The sequence below is a fragment of the Planococcus citri genome, chromosome 3 (genome assembly GCF_950023065.1).
Source record: "Planococcus citri chromosome 3, ihPlaCitr1.1, whole genome shotgun sequence".
NCBI classification, from domain to species: Eukaryota; Metazoa; Arthropoda; class Insecta; order Hemiptera; family Pseudococcidae; genus Planococcus; species Planococcus citri.
In genome coordinates, this window is record NC_088679.1 from 25192444 (window position 1) to 25210844 (window position 18401).

General features: G+C 32.9%; 2 protein-coding genes across 3 annotated transcripts in view; one reads left to right on the plus strand and one right to left on the minus strand.

The window, feature by feature from the left end:
• The window catches only part of neo (neyo), a 152426-nt gene extending 136690 nt beyond the window's left edge, over positions 1 to 15736 (plus strand). For both annotated transcript variants that reach the window (XM_065357131.1, XM_065357132.1), the window contains exons 6-8: positions 6287 to 6952; positions 9683 to 10163; positions 14376 to 15736. In XM_065357131.1, coding sequence (XP_065213203.1) covers positions 6287 to 6952; positions 9683 to 10163; positions 14376 to 14473 — 1245 coding nt within the window. In that variant the 3' untranslated portion in view covers positions 14474 to 15736. The remainder of the gene's footprint in view (positions 1 to 6286; positions 6953 to 9682; positions 10164 to 14375) is intronic.
• Positions 1 to 18401, minus strand: part of Atg16 (Autophagy-related 16) — a 452024-nt gene that overhangs the window by 416986 nt on the left and 16637 nt on the right. The window contains exon 7 of the mRNA XM_065357133.1: positions 15763 to 15905. Within this exon, the coding sequence (XP_065213205.1) occupies positions 15763 to 15905 (143 nt within the window). The remainder of the gene's footprint in view (positions 1 to 15762; positions 15906 to 18401) is intronic.

Below are 18401 nucleotides of genomic sequence, written 5' to 3' on the forward strand. Positions count from 1 at the left end.
AATTACCTGCCAACAACAAAATATACATAAAAAGTTTATGGAACTGTGTACGTGGGAAAACGCATCGAGATATTCATTTTACCGCCAATAATATAGACTATTAGCGCAAAACCGAAGACGAAGGTGTCGGCGAATCGCAAATCGGTCATTTAAATACCACCCATAAGGTTCAAAGATCAAAGCGCGAAGCATGTTCGCAACGTTCTCATCGCTGGGTAAATAATAAAAAAAGACGAACATATCGAGTAATGTACCATTTAAAAAGCATCGAGAAAGGGAGACAGAAGGTCGTACCAGAATATTGACGACTTTCGCTGATAGAACATGGTATATATTTTCATAGCAGCGCGATTAAAGACAATTGAAGCCATCTCTGTTGTAGGCTACACCTATAGCTGACGGTAGAAAGACACACACAGAGGAAAAAAAACTCCATTTCGCCGTAAAAACGGAAATAAAAACTTGCAATATCTTGATTACACCGGTTCCGTTCTATTTACACCAGCATATTTTTATATCATTTTCAATGTGCATCTGCTGATGTACACTCTAGCTAAACCTACCTACACTTTACGCTGTACACTGTACAGTGTACACGATGCACCATTAAGTATATGTACCAGAATAGCGTCAAGTACTCGGCCTACACATATTGACAGGTGACACGATCGCTGTAACGGCCGCGAGAATCGAAAATTCGATATATGGGAAAATTCGTTGACCTAATCGATTCTCAACGTACGTGTAGGTTGTCTTTTGTATTACCTATGTGGCAATTTGATGAATCTATTTGTGTTGTGATAGATATTTACATATTCTAGATCAGGTCAATATTGAAGTTCGACGAAAGGGAAACCTTTACGAATGAAATTGCCTTAACCGAATTCGCTTGGTCTAGAGAAGTTTTTCAAAAATTATTCGGTTTTTATTTCGAAATCTTTCACAGAAATAAAAATGTTTCAGAAGGTTTGAAACTAGGGGGTTGGAATTTTTCAAAAATCATTCTGGCTGGCTGTTTCAGAATTTCTAGAACTATTTTGGGATGTTCACTCTTTCAGAAGAATGACTTTATCCAACTTTTCCCCATTTTCCAGACCAATTTTTCAAAATTTCCAGATGATTAAAATACCTATAAACTTCACACAAAATGATGGAAAGGAATGGTAAAAATTTTTCAGACGTTATTATCGGTGATGAATTTGATCAATTAATTTGTTGAGTGTTTGCAGCTGGGATCTGGAAAGAGGGGTTGGAGTGGCCTTTATTTCAAAAGTTTGAATATCATTGTACACAACAGCAACATAAAAGCGTTTTATTTCAAGAACTTTTTGGCTCAAGAACCGAAGTACGTACTATGATCATTGATCATAATTAAAGTACATAAGTATCAGGATTTTTAGACTCACTGAATGAGAGTCGAGGATGAAAATTTTGAAAATTGCAGATGCTTACAAAAAAGTATCTCAACTGACTGAAAAAAGTTGATTCCTCCCCCCCCCCCCTTAAAAATGAATAGAAAGAGCATGCAAAAATGCATCACCAACTAAAATTTCAGGTGCTCAAGTAGTGCATTTTTTTGATTTTTGGCGAATTTTTGAAAATCAAATTTTTGGTCAAAAATACGAAAAAATCAAAATTTTGCCAAATGAACTTCGAAAATATAGATTTGTCAAGTGCCCTATTTTTGGCCCTCTAAATCGATTGAAAATAGTTTTGAACAGTTTTGGGCAATTCTGGAGCCTCTAGTATATTTTTAAAAATATATCACAAAACACAAAATTTTACGCAATGAAGTTGTAAGACCTAAACGAGCAGAAAACGACTCTGGAAAATTGATGAGTAGGTAATTGATTAAGTGGTCGCTAAAAATTGGACGGATTTAAGACGATTTTTCGAGAACTGGAATTTGCAAAAAAAAAATTCTGGAGGTTTCAAAACTGTTCGGGCTGACTTTTAAGCATTTTCCCGAGAGCTGGAATTTTCAAAAAAAAAAAAAAAAAAAAAAAAAAATCCAGAGACTCAAAAACGACTTAAAAACTACCTGCAGCCCACTCAGCATTTATGAATTTTCAAAATTTTTAATTAAGAAATTTCTGGAGAAATATGTGGTTTCGAATGGACATGAACCGATATTGGAAAAATGGCGTGTAATCGGTCAAATGTTTTTTATATGTGGTAAAAGTCAATTTGAACAGTTTCTATGTCACTTTCAGAAAATCTGGAATTTTCAAAATATGGCTGGAGGCTCCAGAACAGCTTGAAACCATCTCAATAATCAACTCAGCATGTTGAAAATGGGGCATAAAGTGAATTTTAGCTTTTCATTTTCATTGAGTAAAATTTTGTGGAAATGCCACTTTTCAAAAATCTGCTGGAGGCTCCAGAACTGCTCAAAACGATTCAAACCTGTTTCCAATCGATTTATAGGAACTCAAAGATACAATAAATGACAAATTTCAGCGTTCTGGGGTTAATTTGGAAAAATTCGGTTTTTTGGCATTTTTGCCTCAAATTTGATTTTTTTAAAATTCCCAAAAAATCGAAAAATGCATTTAAGCACGTGAAATTTTGGCTAATGAAGTATTTTTTGCACGCCATTTCGATTTAACTTTGTCCAGTTCGAGATTTTGGAGCATTTCGACATTCGATCCCAATAAACAAAAAATACATAAAAATAGGGAACCTCAAAAAATAATTTTGACCTATGAGGGGGGGGGAGAATTTCAGAGCGTTTATGCAGACTAATTTTCAAAAACAGCGAAAATTCTCATTTGACAATTTTTACATTCAGTTATTTGATATGGATTACCTCCCTAAAAAAGTCTGCATTTTCACACACAGAAAATACCTTTCACTTTGCAGTAAAAATTGCACATTTCTTCAACATTTTCCTGGCTTTTTCAGAAAGGCGAAATTCCTTCACTTTTCCAAATTTTCTAGAAACCTGCCTCTAGAGTTGGGTCGTTTTTTAATTTTTTCTCAAAATTTAACAGAGTGGTGAAATGAATTTAACAAGAACTAGGAAAAATCTCGCATTTTTATACCTAACCTCTTCCTTCCCCACGAGAGCTCAAGTTTGAAAAATTATTCATCTTATGTTTCAAAAAGAAAACACAACAATTTTTTCACTCTAACAAAAAAGGATTCAAAAAAATTGGTAGTTACTTGAGAAATTTTCAAATTTTATCAACTAAGAATTCGTTTGAGGAGAGGGGTGGTTACATATGTATTGGCCCAAAAATATAAAAAATTTTACAACTTGTTGAGGTCATTCAGCCACGATTTTTTGCTGGACATCGTCAAATTTCAAAAGAGATTAAAAATCGACCTAACCTACCGAACTTTCCGCCAATTTTCCAAGACCTTTTCTAAAATTTGAACTTGACTTTCAGCACAATTTTTTTCAAATCTGTTTTCATAAAATACACTTGAGATTTGGGAATATTTTTCAACTTTTTGGCGTTGTTTTCCATCAATTGAAATACGTGCCAAAGAATTGAAAAGAGAAATGATAATAATTTTCAAGACAGATGTGTACATAAACGTTTCCAAATTCATAAAAAGGCCAGTCCCATAAGAATTAAAGTTGATAATTTTCACTTTTTAAATTAGTTACAATATCTTCAAGACACTGTTAAAAAATCACTTTTCATCAGTCATCTTTTTCTTGGTAATATCATTTCAAGAATCAAATAACTCAATTTTGAGACCGAAGGAAAGAGCAAAACTTGAAATCTCAAATAAAAGAAGCACAAAATTTGGAGGCAGAGTGACTCTCTAATCGGAAATTTCAGAGACACCGATACAAGTAGTTCACAGTAGGTGTTTCAACTTCGGGTGGAATTTCCCCAACGCCAAAATGCACTTCGAGTCCATCACACCTATTCGTATGTCGAGATACAAGACGAGAAACATGATAAATCAAACACGAATAAGAATACACCTCGGGGGCATATTCAAAAACCCAACGATGAACACTGCAGTAAGACTCGATCACCTAACTCATCCTCTACCATCGTATTAATTAACCATCTGTGCGAAACAAAACAACTACACAATCGGAGCCATCATCAGCAGTGAAAATACGCGCATTTGGGCTACGCTACAGTGCAGCGTGTTGTATACGAGGAAATACGTAATTACGAGTGCGGAATCGGAATCGACATTCGACACCTCCATTAACCATAACTTTCCACGCAACAGACAGCCTTGACTCTCGATTGCCAAAAGTGTAACACTTATTTCGCCCAATTCCAATTCGCCAGATACAAATGACATTTTTTTTCCGCACTGCACCTTGTACGAAGAGTATCAAGATCTCAACGCAACGAAACGAGTAAAGTAATTTAAACACTACTCGACGACGTCCGCAGTAAAACGCGCTGACCAATATTTCATAGTAGACACTTTCGTTTACAGCGGCCGATGGCGATCTCGATTTTTTGCCAATAAAAATATCGATATTGGATTTCCGCTGACTGCCAAACCAGCAAACTAATATCCGAAAGAATGGCGCGCACATTAAAAACCAATTACACGGCAGAGCGAGAATTATGGTGGAAAAAAAAATATTAGGTATTGGAAACTACTCTACGCGGAGTTGGCCTAGCTACACCAGAACATCGTTGTTTCGTTCCTCATTTGTCACACAAACCAAAACGACACGTCGGCCTAATTTTTCAAACGCAATGTCGAGGACGATTCTAAATCGCCAACGTCAGCATACTCGTCCTCTTCCCCCCCCCCCCTCAATCATCCTCTCTCAGTCATCGCGGAAATATTGCAATATACCTAACTATATAGAGAGACTTGCTGCACGATAATCGCAGCAGCCACAATGTTGAATATTTTTTACTCAGCTGTCATCCTGTGTTGCTGCTCCTCATCATCGTACTACTCGTATATTCGTACAACATCGTGTATAATTTAGTAATAAGCGTCGTCTTATATCTCGAACCCATTAATGCCCATCTTTCAACGGGTCATCTTTAAAAGCGGAAAAATACGAGTATCTCGTGGAAATTATTTCCTTACTGGCATCATATATTTTTATCCATCTCTAGGTAATACGTACACAACGTCCAGCAAATGTGTGGTCGTTAAACTGTCGTAATTCCAAGCTCGTATTAAGCACACGTCTAATCACCTCAAGTTATTCTCTATACCTCTCAGACTACGTACGAATTATAATTTCATATTTTTTATGCAAATTTATAGCCTATCAATTACCCCTGGAATGGTTTAATTTCGCATCAAGTCGTTAAAAATCTTTTACTCGGTCGAACTACGAGGTAGATTAGCTTGATAAAAATGTATCGTATTTTTGAGACTTTTTTCAAATTTTTACACGTAAAATGGAATAATTTCATTCCAGGGGATTTCTCACTTGTCACATCGTGCAAGCTGGTTCGGTGGAATTCGTGGAATTTGTAACCCTGTCCTTTCTAATCTTCTGTCTTATACTCTTTTTTCCACTAAAAACCAGCAATTTAATGGTATGAATTCGAAAGAAAAATTCCAACGGATCGATTAAACAGTTTTGCCAACAAAAAAGCTTCGGGCGGACGTTTTTTTCGTCTCCAGAATTCAATCTTTTTAAATTGAAGTACTTCCTATTAATACTTAATATTCATTTCATTGAAAAAGGTATAAATGAAGTTTTCAATATTTCTCATATTTTTTTAGTACAGAGTTATTTCATACATTTTTTTATGTCACATGAACTATTGAAAGTTGGCCAAATGAACTTTATTGGAAACCCGTTTTTTATCATTAAAAAATGAGAAAGAAAAAGTCGCGAAAAAAATGTCGCGAAGGAAGGGTCGCGAAAAAAAATGTCGCGAAGAAAGGGTCGCGAAAAAAAGGGTCGCGAAAACTCGCGATTCTTAAATACCAAATTTTGGTAGACTCCCTACGTCTAAAAAAAATTGTAATACCAGTTCTTATTTTGACTGCATCGAAATGACATCAAATAACGATAGTGTAGTAATATAACGAGCGTAATAACAAGATAGATAGCTTGTTAGATGTCGGTAGTAGTTACTTCATACACGTTGGTCATCAATTTCCGCCTATATATACCACATATGTATCGTGTAGGAGACCACACGATAATATACATACGTACAAATAAGCGTACCAAAAAGATCGATTCCACACATCTCATAGGTACCTAGTACCTACATATATATCTGTACAACGTTCACATGTTCCAATTCAATGATACCCAAAACAAACGTCGTCATATTCTGGCCTAATAATAATCAATTTCTTCATTCTGTTACAGGACCCTTACTTAGACGTACCGGAAGCCTCCACTTACGAATTAAGCTCATGCTACAACGTATCCATCGACTGCCGAGCCGGAGAGATGGTGACCAAAATCAAAACCAGCAAATTATTCGACGGTAAAATATACGCCAAGGGTAGTCCAAACTCTTGCGTACAAGATGTGAAAAACAGCTTGGAATTTGAACTGGAGATGGCCTACGATGACGTCGAATGCAACGTCAAACACCAAGGATTGGGCAAATACTTGAACGACGTTGTTATCCAGCACCACGATACTATTGTCACAAGTTCCGATTTAGGTTTAGCTATCGCCTGCCAATACGATTTGACCAATAAGACTGTCTCGAACGAGGTTGATCTCGGTATTCAAGGAGATGTTAAACCAGCTATCAGCGAAGAAGTTGTAGTCGATTCGCCTAATGTAGCTATGAAGATAACCGATCGATCCGGAGGTGATGTTAAACCATCGGCTGAAGTAGGAGATCCTTTGGCATTGAAATTCGAAATTCTCGACCCGAACAGTCCTTATGAAATCTTCGTACGTGAATTGGTCGCTATGGATGGAGTCGATTCGAGCGAAATTGTGTTAATCGATTCGGATGGTTGTCCTACCGATCACTACATTATGGGACCTTTGTATAAATCGGCTGGCAATGGAAAGGTGAGTGTTTCTTTGGTTTGATAGTAGAATAGCACTTACTCTATTACCTTAACCCCCCCCCCCGCCCGACCATCAAGTTTTCGGAATTATAGAAAAGCTGTAACAGGATAATATAGCGGGGCCTTAAAATGAAAGATTTTCCGAGGCTCGTACTCAATTTTTTCTAAAAATAAAGTAACTTGACCCTAACCAAAAAAAGTTGAAAAAGTTGACTAAAAAAGTTATAACGTGTGTAAAACATTTTGATGCAGGAAAAAATTACCAAAAAAAAAAAATAATAAAAAACTTCTCAATTAAATAAACATTCCAATTAAAATCTGATAATGAAACTTAATCGATACTTCGGCAATTTTAGCAAAAAAGTAGTATTTTTTGACAGTTATTAATGAAAAAGTGATACATTTTTTTTACAATTTTTGTCAAAAAGGTGAGACTATTTCGCAACTTTTTGGCAGTTGGGAAGAGTCAAAGTTTTGGGAATTTTTTGCAGAAAACTGGAAATTTTCAGCAACTTTTACAGCATAAACGACTTTCTTGCAATTATGCTATTTTTGGGCGAACGTCAGCTAGACTATGATAATTTCAGCAAAAGGCAGGACTTCTCAGCAAGTGTTGGCAAAATAGCGAAACTTCTGGGCAATTTTTAGCAAAAAAGACATTGACAACACATACATATGAAAAAAAAAATGAAAATTTTTCGCAAATCTTGGTGATAAAACAAGATTTTTAACAATTCTGGTGAAAAACTAGAATTTTTCTAATTTTTGGAATTTATTGACGAAGAGGTAACCTTTTTTGCAATTTTGTCAAAAAAGTGAGATTTTTTACTATCTACTTTTTGAGAACAGAAGAAATTTTTAAGCAGTTTTAGACAAAAAATTGAGATTTTTTTGGAATTTTTTCGCTCGAAAAGACGACAATTTTCAACAATTTCAGGTAAAAAAACAAGACTTTTCGGAAAATTTGACAAAATACGAGACTTGAACAATTGAGAATTTTGAACATTTAAAAAAAAGTAAGTAACCATAGTAATTAAAATTTTGAAAAAGGAACCGATTACGAGCTTTGATTTTCACACGTTGAGCTCGATGATAAGCATTTAACGGTGAGGAATTTTGATTCAAAATTGATTTTGAGATTTTTAAAATTTACCCTCACCTTGAGTCACCTGTCATGAGGAGACAATTATTTTTGCAAATAATTTTCAGAAAACCAAGCTCGATCGAAAGAGAAAGTCTCAAAACACCCAAAACCCAAATTACAAATTCTAAAGTTCATTTTTGGATTTTTGTCGAATTTTTGAAAATTTAAAAAAACTGTTTCAAGGCCGAATTCAAACCTTTTCTTGAAATGAAGTACATATAATTTTTTTTTTTTTTTTTGAGCTAACAGTAATTTTTTCAATTTTCTCCAGAAACTTCAAATCACTCTGCAAAGTCCAAAAATGAACTTCATGACCTATAATATTGTTCGGTGAATATTGGGCACCCTCTTGACCCTTTTAGGAGGTTCCAGGGAAATTCCTAAAATGCGAGTTCAAAACTAAATTTTTGGGCAATTAGTAAATTGCAGAAAAAAGTTGTAAAAAATCCTACTCTCAAAGAAGAAATATAAGGAGTAATTTTTACTGTGAAAATCGATAAGACCGTTCAAAAATTTTCCGTTCTGGGAGAACTGTTTTTGCTTCTACTCCCCTCCCCCCACACACGAAAAAGTATCCCAAACAGCAAAAAATTTTTAGATTAAGCAAAAATAAACCATTGAGACAAATTTTCGTCGCTGAATTTCATTTTTTGATATTTAGTAAATTTTTATAACTTCAAAATTGCCTAAATTTTCATGAAAAAATCGAAGTTTGATAAAATTGAAAATTTGAAATATTAAAAATTGAAACTTCGTTCACAAATAGTTTATTTTCAACTTTGAAAATCGATTTCGAGCGGTTTTGAGCTCTTTTAAGGCCTCCAGCAGATCAAAAACAGAAGCTATCAATAAACAAATTCCCAAAGAAAATTTTTTTTCAAATATTTTTTAAAAATTGAAGAACAAATCAACGAAGTGAAAAAGTTTACAAATGACGAGGAAAAAAATACAAAAAAATGATAAGTTGTTTGAAATGAAAAAAAAAATCTAAAAGCATCTGAATTTAATTTTAATTTTTTGAACTCAATTTTTCTAAAACTGGACAGCTCAAAATTTACTGGAGGAGGGTTAAAAAGGGCTTAAAACCATCACTAATCAATTTGAAGGATCAAAATGAATAAATATTCACAACAGACCTCAATTTTATCAAATTTTGATATTTTTCACGAAAAATAGATCATTTGAATTTTCAAAATTTTGCCAATAATCGAAGAATTGAATTCAACGCCTGAAAAGTGGCTCCGTAGTGTATTTTTGACCCTCTCATCCTTCAAGCTGACTAAATAATTCACTTTTTGAAAAGCAATACAAGCAACACATCTGTAAATTGAATTGCAGACCCTGGAAATTGAAGGGGTGAATATTTAGGCGATATTTCACCATCAGTTTGTTGATTCCAATCCCCTCTACTCCCCCTCATTCCGTTGCCTCTTCCATTAATGTTTAATAATATCTTTGTGAAAACCCCTAGCTCCTCATCGAAAAATCCAAATCCCACCCAACTCATCACCTGTTTAAAAAATCATCGTATTACTCAACCCTCAACATTTTAACCTAACCACTAATTAAACTTTTTCTTTTTTACAGATTTTACTGTCATACTTCGACGCTTTCAAATTCCCCTCATCGGAAGTAGTACAATTCAGAGCTTTAGTAACACCTTGTATGCCAACTTGCGAACCAGTACGATGCGACCAAGAAGACGTAAGCGGCGAACTACGATCAGTATCATCATACGGCAGACGTAAAAGGAGAAGGAGAAGCACAGAACCGCGAGAAGATTTATTATTAGTCGGATCTATTCAAATTACCGATAAATTTAATTTCAATAAACACGGTCAAGGAAGAAGTCATTCGAACGATAATTCGACGGGCTACAGCGACGAGTCTGTCTACGTGCATCAAACGTCTAGCGAAAATTTCGAAAATTTCTGCGTCAATATTTTCGGAATCGTTATATCCTGCTTGATATTCTTAGCTGTGCAAGTTGCCGTTATAATTGCCTGGACGTACGTCTGGCAAAGAAATAAACACACCATTAAGGAAAGTCATCAATATATTAATGACGGTGAGTAAACGCGACAAATATTATATTGTATAGATAGTAAAATCGACTGCATGAGGCATTATCATCATCTATGCGGTATCCCATCACTTCGCATAACCACAAACACAAAATGAAACAAAAATGAAAATAATATAAATGAAAAAAAGAGTCAACATCCTTTCGAGAATAATTACCTACTGAATCACGCGGCTCGGCTCGTATCGTATACGAGGAGTAGGTACGAGTACCTACATTTCGCAATAATTCAAATCGTATACCCGATCTTACAACTTGTTTAACGTCAATGCTTTTCTTCATTTTTTAATATTCGTTTAAAAATATATATAATTACGAAATGAATCATCGTTAAACCTTTGCCGCGGCTTGTAATACACAATGGCTTTCATTAATTTTATGATTAATGTTTTTACGGCTCGTTGATAACAATATTCATGCTACCTGAATTATACACCTCGTTCGAATCTATTCGGCAACCGCTTACGAGTATCTTATAGGTATAGAATGCATTCGACTACATAAGTAGACGTATAGTACTCTTGACCGGTCCTCTCCGCCTCTCTTTCTCTTTCAAAAAAAAAAAAATAAGAAACGTATTACGTGCAATCAAACCACTCGTCATTACTACTAGGAAAACATCACATCCCAATACATTACATAGTAGATATTTTGAACGGCTCCCAAAGTACATAGTCTTGAAAAATTCACATCGTAAATTAACGAAGGCCGCACGCCGCCTCTGTGCCATCAAATCATCCGTCAAAATGAAAAAATATCAATTCATTGGCCAGCATTAGTACAATTCGCGTATCTGTACTAGTATTCGATAGACAAAATCGTAACTCAAACTACTAATCACCTTAATCAAATCACATGTTGCCCCGAAGATGTGATTAAAATGATCAAATAAAAGCTGCGAGGTTTCTGTAGTGATCGAAATTTTTAGATAAGTAATAATTCTGCTCAATAGACGTTGTTTGGGAAGAAATAAAAAATAGACATGATATAATTAAATTATACTAATTTTGGGTCTGATACAAAAGAAGCTAAAAACTTGGTTAAAAAACTCTCTGGTACACCTACCGGGTCAACCTCTTTAAGAAAAGTATCGTGTAATTGAATGTGGATAATTATAATGACGATTAAAATCGAATAATTTTTAATGACTGCTATTTTCAAAGAATTTAGATTACATTTTGAGAAAATATTAGCAAGAGAGGTATTCCAATTGGTTGAAAATTTTTTGGGCAAAAAAAATAATAAAAATCGAGAGAAAATTCAAAAATCGGGGCATCAAATCCAAGTACTGAGTTGAAAAAAAATCTATTCTGGAACTTTAAAAAATTAAAATTAAATCCATTTTTCATGAAAAAAATTCAAATTACCTAAATAAAATTGAAGCAGAAGAATTTGGACTACATTTTTGAGAAAATATCAGTATGAGAAGTATCCCCAATCAGTAGAGAATTTTTTGGACCGAAAGAATAAAAATCAAAATGCGACAATTCATTTTTCAAAATTTTGAAAAAATGAAAAAATTGAAATCAAGTCTTTTTTTGGTAAAAAAAATCAAAATTTGATCAAATTCAGATACTTAGAAAGCAAAATTTTGTTTCAAAAAGATTTTTTAGCCCTCAAATCGATTAACGAAAGTTTTAGGCTGCTCCAGAGTCTCCAACAATGGCCAAGAGCTGAATTTCATTTTTCGATTTTGAGCTTTTTTAAAAATTCAAATTAGATCAATTTTTTATTCAAAAAAATCAAAATTTGATCAAATTGAAGCCGAAGAATTTAGATTACGTTTTAAGAAAATCAGAATGACCCAGTCGAGAATTTTTTGGAGCAAAAGAATAAAAATCAAAAAAAAAAACAAGAGTTGCATTTCATTTTTCAAATTTTTGAAAAATTAAAGAAAAATTAAAATCAAGTCAACTTTTTGTAAAAAAAATCAAAATTTGATCAAATTGAAGCCGAAGAATTTAGATTACGTTTTAAGAAAATCAGAATGACCCAGTCGAGAATTTTTTGGAGCAAAAGAATAAAAATCAAAAGAAAAACCAAGAGTTGCATTTCATTTTTCAAATTTTTGAAAAATTAAAGAAAAATTAAAATCAAGTCAACTTTTTGTAAAAAAAATCAAAATTTGATCAAATTCAGATAGAAGGCTGAAATTTAATTTCATCAGAATTTTTGATTTCTCAAATCGATTGATGGCGGTTTAATCTGTTCTAGAGTCTCCAATAAATATTTAGAAATTTTCAATTTGAAAAAAAAAACAAAAAAAAAAACATAAAAATGATTCAAATGAAATTCATTACGAACAAAGCTCATTCTAACTATCTTCGTACGTGACCCCTACGATCATTCAATTGCAAATTTTCAAAATCAATTTCTATCAGTTCAAATCCATATTCAAACAGTTTATTTTTTCAAGAACCAGAAAATTAAAAAATTCGCTGGAGGCTCCAAAATATTTTTAAACTGCAGCAAAACGATTCTAGAGGTTAGAAATAGGGCCATGATCACTGGACGATGACTGGTTTGGCTCTCAAGTCTATCGAGATTCTTCTGGAAGAACTGTTGATCAAAGTAGGGAGCAAACTGAATTTCAAAAGTACTTTTCAATTTTTCCTCCAAAAATTACCACAAAAGAAATTTTGAATTTCGAATAAATGAGGAAACAAAATTGAAAATTTATTATCCCCAAATTTAGTTTGACATTCGCTAAGGGTTTCAATCGCCAACTTTTTTCAAAACAGAAGAATGGAAAAAACAAAAAAGAGTCGAATCCCAAAATTAAATAGATATTCAAAATCTGAGACCTCGAATCAGTAAGAATGAACATAAAACACCATATTTTCATAATTTTTCTGAAAAAAAAATCAAAATCAAGAGTTGGAGGAGGGGAGCAGTTGAACGAAGTCAGTGCCCTCGAAAACTTCCTAAATGGAGCCCCACTCATTGTTATAGATTTTTTTGGAACTTGATGATCTTTGAAGGTGGACGGGGGGGGGGAGATTCAACATAGTTTGATCAAAAATGGGAGCCTTTGTAGCCTTCAGAGGTACATATAAAAAGATCCAATTTTGATTTATTTTTTTTAAGACTGGAAAGAGTCTTTACTGTGATTTTTTTGAATTTTCAACTTAAGCATAGCTCTCAAATTTTGTATTCAATGTAAAAAAAATTGAACTTTTACCTTAAAAGTTCAGTTTTGAGCTTTTCAAATTTAAATTTCTGATTTTGGATCTTCGATTTACTCTCACAAAAAAATCATTTCGAGTTTCATCAGTCTTGAGGTGTAATCATTCAAGGTTTGAGGGTTTTGCAAGAAATTGCAAGTGAATGAAAGTCTCGTTTGAACTCTCCCTTCCCCCTCCTCTTCAAAACTGCCGCTCTTCGTAAAATTCAAAATCAGAAAATATTTGAAATTTATAAAGGTTGTGCCTTTCTGCTATCCTTCCCATGAGTAAAGATATTTTCAAAAAAAAAAGGGGGGAGGAGAGATAGAAATACCAATAAAAGTATGACAGAATAAGATTTTATCCAAAATTACTAAAAGGATAATTCAAAATTAACCCCCCCCCCCCCCCCAACTTGAAAACAATGAAATTTACATAATTTTTATTTATTTTTTTATTATTTGGGCGTTTGTGGGATTCCAATTAAGAAAATTCAAATTTAGGATTCCAGTAGCAAACTTTTTATTGCGATTTTGGCTCATTTTTTGCATGTCTCACTTGAAAATAATTAAATTAACAAAAAATTTTAATGCATTGCAGAAAATTGTGAAAAATTTCATTTAAACTTTAAAAATTCAATTAGTGATACTTTCGTAGTCTCTCTAAATAATCTGCAGGTTTGAAATAATGGCTCGTAATTATTTCAATGAAAACAAACAACCGAGTGAATTGAAAAAATAACAAAAAGTGCAGTATTTTGGCCCCTTGATAGATAAACTGACCTACCTAATGTAAAAATTGTCGATTTCGACCCCCTTGCCCCTCCTAGTAAATTCTTTGCTCTTGAAATTACACCCATTTTGGTGGAAAAATTTCCACAACGCTAATAATATTTCTCAGAAACTGAATCACTCGAATACTTACATATTTACACTTTTCACATTATGATAAGTAATTAAATATTATTTTGTTTATTTAATCGAGTATGTTTTTCTTCTAACGAAAATTTCTAATAATCAATTCATTATTTCAGGTATGTCCGTAAGTTTAAACGTACCACCAATAAATAACGTAGGCCGAACGGAGAGTATGTGCAAATTATATGAATCATCGTATAGTCGAAGATACTGAAAAAATTGAAAAAAGTCTGCCATCGAGTAATGTTAGTCGTTATTCGTACGTTGTAATGCCATGTTTACAGGTAACCCTATGAACTCTGCTGTGTACACAGCAAAGTATAGCCCACTGACACGACGAAATCTACTTAATATTAATTTTAATTCGATATTTAAAACAAAATTTTCACCTTATAGAAAAAATATTCCTGTTTTTCTTCCCACCATAATATAACGCTTCATCTTTTGTAAAGTTACCAACTTACGGAAGATCGAAAGTACGATAGAGGGGAAAAAACTCATCGAAGGTAAAAACGTGGGTTTTTTTCCCAACCGATACCAAAATTATTATAACTTTTGCCAAATAAAACAATCGTAGAAAAACAGGAAATCAACGTCGTAATATTTTTAAAAGAAAAAAAATCTCTAAGCTCGATAATAATTTTTTTTCTAATTTATTGTTTAGAGATTAATTTTTTCTTTAAAGTATACGCGAGAGAAAGAATAATGCTAAATCAAAAATAGCAGAAGAAAAATTTTTTCGATACTTACGATTCGTAGATTCTTTCTATACTCAATTTATTTATTAAACGTTGTTTTTACGCCTGTAATTATTCGTATAGTATTTTTTTTTTTTTTTAATAAGGCAAGGATGATTATTCAACGTGATCGTATTAATAACGTAATATTATTGTTTATTTGTAAGATTTTATTTATATGAAAAATACGAAATCTTTCTCTTTTTTTTTATCTTGGTTTAATGCATTTAAATATGTTAACGATATTAATATTTTAACCATTACTGCCAACGTAGAGATATTTATATTTTTTTTTTTATAATCGTAGAGTTGAAAACTCGTCCTTGTCTTGCGTTTAGGGTTTTTTAAACGGTGACGTATTCTCTGCCCTTCCCCGTACCACGTTTCCGTGCAGTGACACGAGAATACGTACACAAGGGGAAACATTTTTGCAGTGCCAGAGGTAGAACGGTATTTTTTAATTTTTTTACTTTCCTTTCTTTTTTTATATAATTTTCTTTTTAAAAAACTCTAAAAGCATTTGTGTATTTATCCTAATTTATTTATTTTTTTGTTGTATTATATCGTACTTTTGGCTCTTAATTTATTTCTTTTCTCTGTTTATGTTTTAAGATATCGTTTTTTAAGGATATTTTATACTACGAATTTTTCCTCTTTTTTTTCTTCTTCTCTTTTTTTTTCTTGTAACGTAAGAAGAAAAAAAATAAATATACGGTGCAATAAAATCAATTTAATGATAATTTTTTTATTCATTTTTTTCACTTACCCTTAAACGTAGATCGTTTACTGTCCATACCCGGGAAGCGAGATCATTCGACGAAGCAATAACCAAAGTACCGGTGCTATCGAAATCAACGGACATTACACCGGCATTACTACCAACTAGTAAACCTTTACTTTCGACACAGCCTGTAAATAAATAATTCTCAATTAATGCTCGTTTAGGTAGATAAGTACAGATGGGCGATAAAATGGCTCAGCACGAGGATAAAATGCAAACATATAAAACATCGTGAAAATTTTATAGCTATTTTCACATATTAAATCATGTTTGTTTCAACCGCATAAACATATCGGCATAAATATTGGCATTATAACAAATAATTATCAATTGGAATACTTCTAACGGACATTAATTTGCTTTTGCATTTTGTTCTATGTGGACAAGAGAAACATGCTATGGTAATTTATCAAAATTTTAGTACCAGTTCTATGAATTTTTCACGCTTTATAATCGGGTCAGGATTGTGGCCAAAATTTTCTCCAAGTGAAATATGTCATCCAGTAGTTTATATACGTATTATAAAAGTATAAAGATAATGTGCGAATAATTAAGTAAACGACATTTTATAGTTGAATTCGTTTAATGGCCCGAGACAGATTTCGTGAAATGGATTATGATGATAATTAATTCGATCGTGAAATTTCATCCATGGATATAAAAAAATTAGTTCTATCCCTCTAAAAACAAAAGGTAAACAAATCTGACGAAAATTAGTGGGTTGGTACAAAATAATGAAAATATACCATTGTTGGAAAAAATTTAATAAAATAATTGAAAAAAAATTGACAGAATCAATTTTAGACAATGACATTACCAACTTGAACCAAAAATAAAGTTGGGTCCATATGTAGATTTATTTCCATTTTTCTCCACAAGTTTCTTCCTATGGTCTCGTTTTACCATCATTTCCATCCGAACACTCCGAAGAAAAAAGGAAGAAGGTCACTTGATAACATTTTTGAATAGATTTTTGCTCGTATCCACAATTTGATACTAATATTGAATTTTTTAAAACTTTCATCTCCATTCTAGAGTCAATTTTGATGCTTAGACCAAATGGTTTGAAAAAATAAGTTCTATGTGCTTAAAATTTCATATTAATTTTGATACCATATATTTTTGAAAATTTTAAATTTTGAACCTCCCCTTTGGAGCCCATTTTGAGATTTGGGGTCGAGTAGTCTTCGAAAATGAATTCTGCGTCTTTAAAAACCCAATTTTCGATTCCCACATGCACTTTCTGAAAATTGACATTTTTTTGCACCTCCCCTTTGGAGTCTATTTTGAGAATTGGGGTCAAAATGATCTTCAAAAATGAACTCTGCGCTCTCAAAATCCCATAATTATCTTGACACCCAAATTATTTTTCTAAATTTTAAATTTTGTAACTCCCTTTTGGAGCCCATTTTGAGGTTTGAGGTCAAGTGGTCCTCAAAAATGAACTCTGCGCCCTCAAAATTCCATACTTATTTATTAGATCCCTGAATAATATTTTTCAGGGTGTCTAACAAAACTTCCGGACAAAAAATCATGACTTTTTCATGACCTACCTATTTTTTTCACATTTTTACCACATAAAAATACCCCCTCCCCTCCCCCTCCCTCCCAAATAATGAAGAAATATATAAAAATAACTTGAAACTGCGATAATTTTTTAAAAATTTGTAGCCAAGTAAGTAAGTACATATTTCGTTCTTTTAATTTTTTTCTAATTTTTTGGACAAATTTTTTTTTTATCTTTTTAAAAAATGTGAAGTGTGTTCCAAGCAAAATTCGTGACTTTTTCATGACTTTTATGACTTTCATGACCGTTTATAGACACTCTGTTTTTGGAAATTTAAAATTTTGTACCTCCCTTTAGGAGCTGATTTTGGGATTTGGGGCCAAATAATCTTCAAACATGAATTCTGCGCTCTTAAACGTCTGGTTTTTTATATTCATATTGCATTTTCTAAAAATTGTAAATCTTGCGCCTCCCCTTTGGAGCTCATTTTGAAATATTTTGAGTCGAATACTCTACAAAAATGAATTCTGCTCCATCAAAAATTCAAAGTTTGATACCCATATTGTGCTTTTTGAAAATTTTCAATTTTGCACATCCTCTTGAGGCTCACTTTAGGTTTTGGGGTCAAATGGTCGTCAAAAATGAAATCGGCCTCCTTGGAATTTTCCATATCCAAAGTTTTGGGGTTGTCAGGCTACATTTTTTATTTTGAAAAAAAATTTTTTTGGCTCATTTTCTTATGAGAAAAATTGAAGTTTGATCAAAATTAGGTGGAAAGCTAAAATTTGATTATTTTTGTACTTTCAACCTGATGAATTGATTGGTTGAGGTTTGGAGACGTCCTAGAACCTCTAGCCCTAATTTTTCCATTCTCAAAAAAAAAAAATTAATTTGCTTCAAAAAGAATTTAGCACCCAAAAACTCGATTTTCCGTTCTCGCGATCTCTTCCATAAATTCAGCCATAAATTTTCAAACTTTGTTTCTTCTATTTTAAAATGGTACAATTTTCGAAAGCTGACTGGTCTATAAATCTGCACTAGAGGAGTTCCACGTTGACACAAAACCATCACCAATCGATTTGAAAGCTGAGAAACAGGATACAAACCAGTTCGAGCT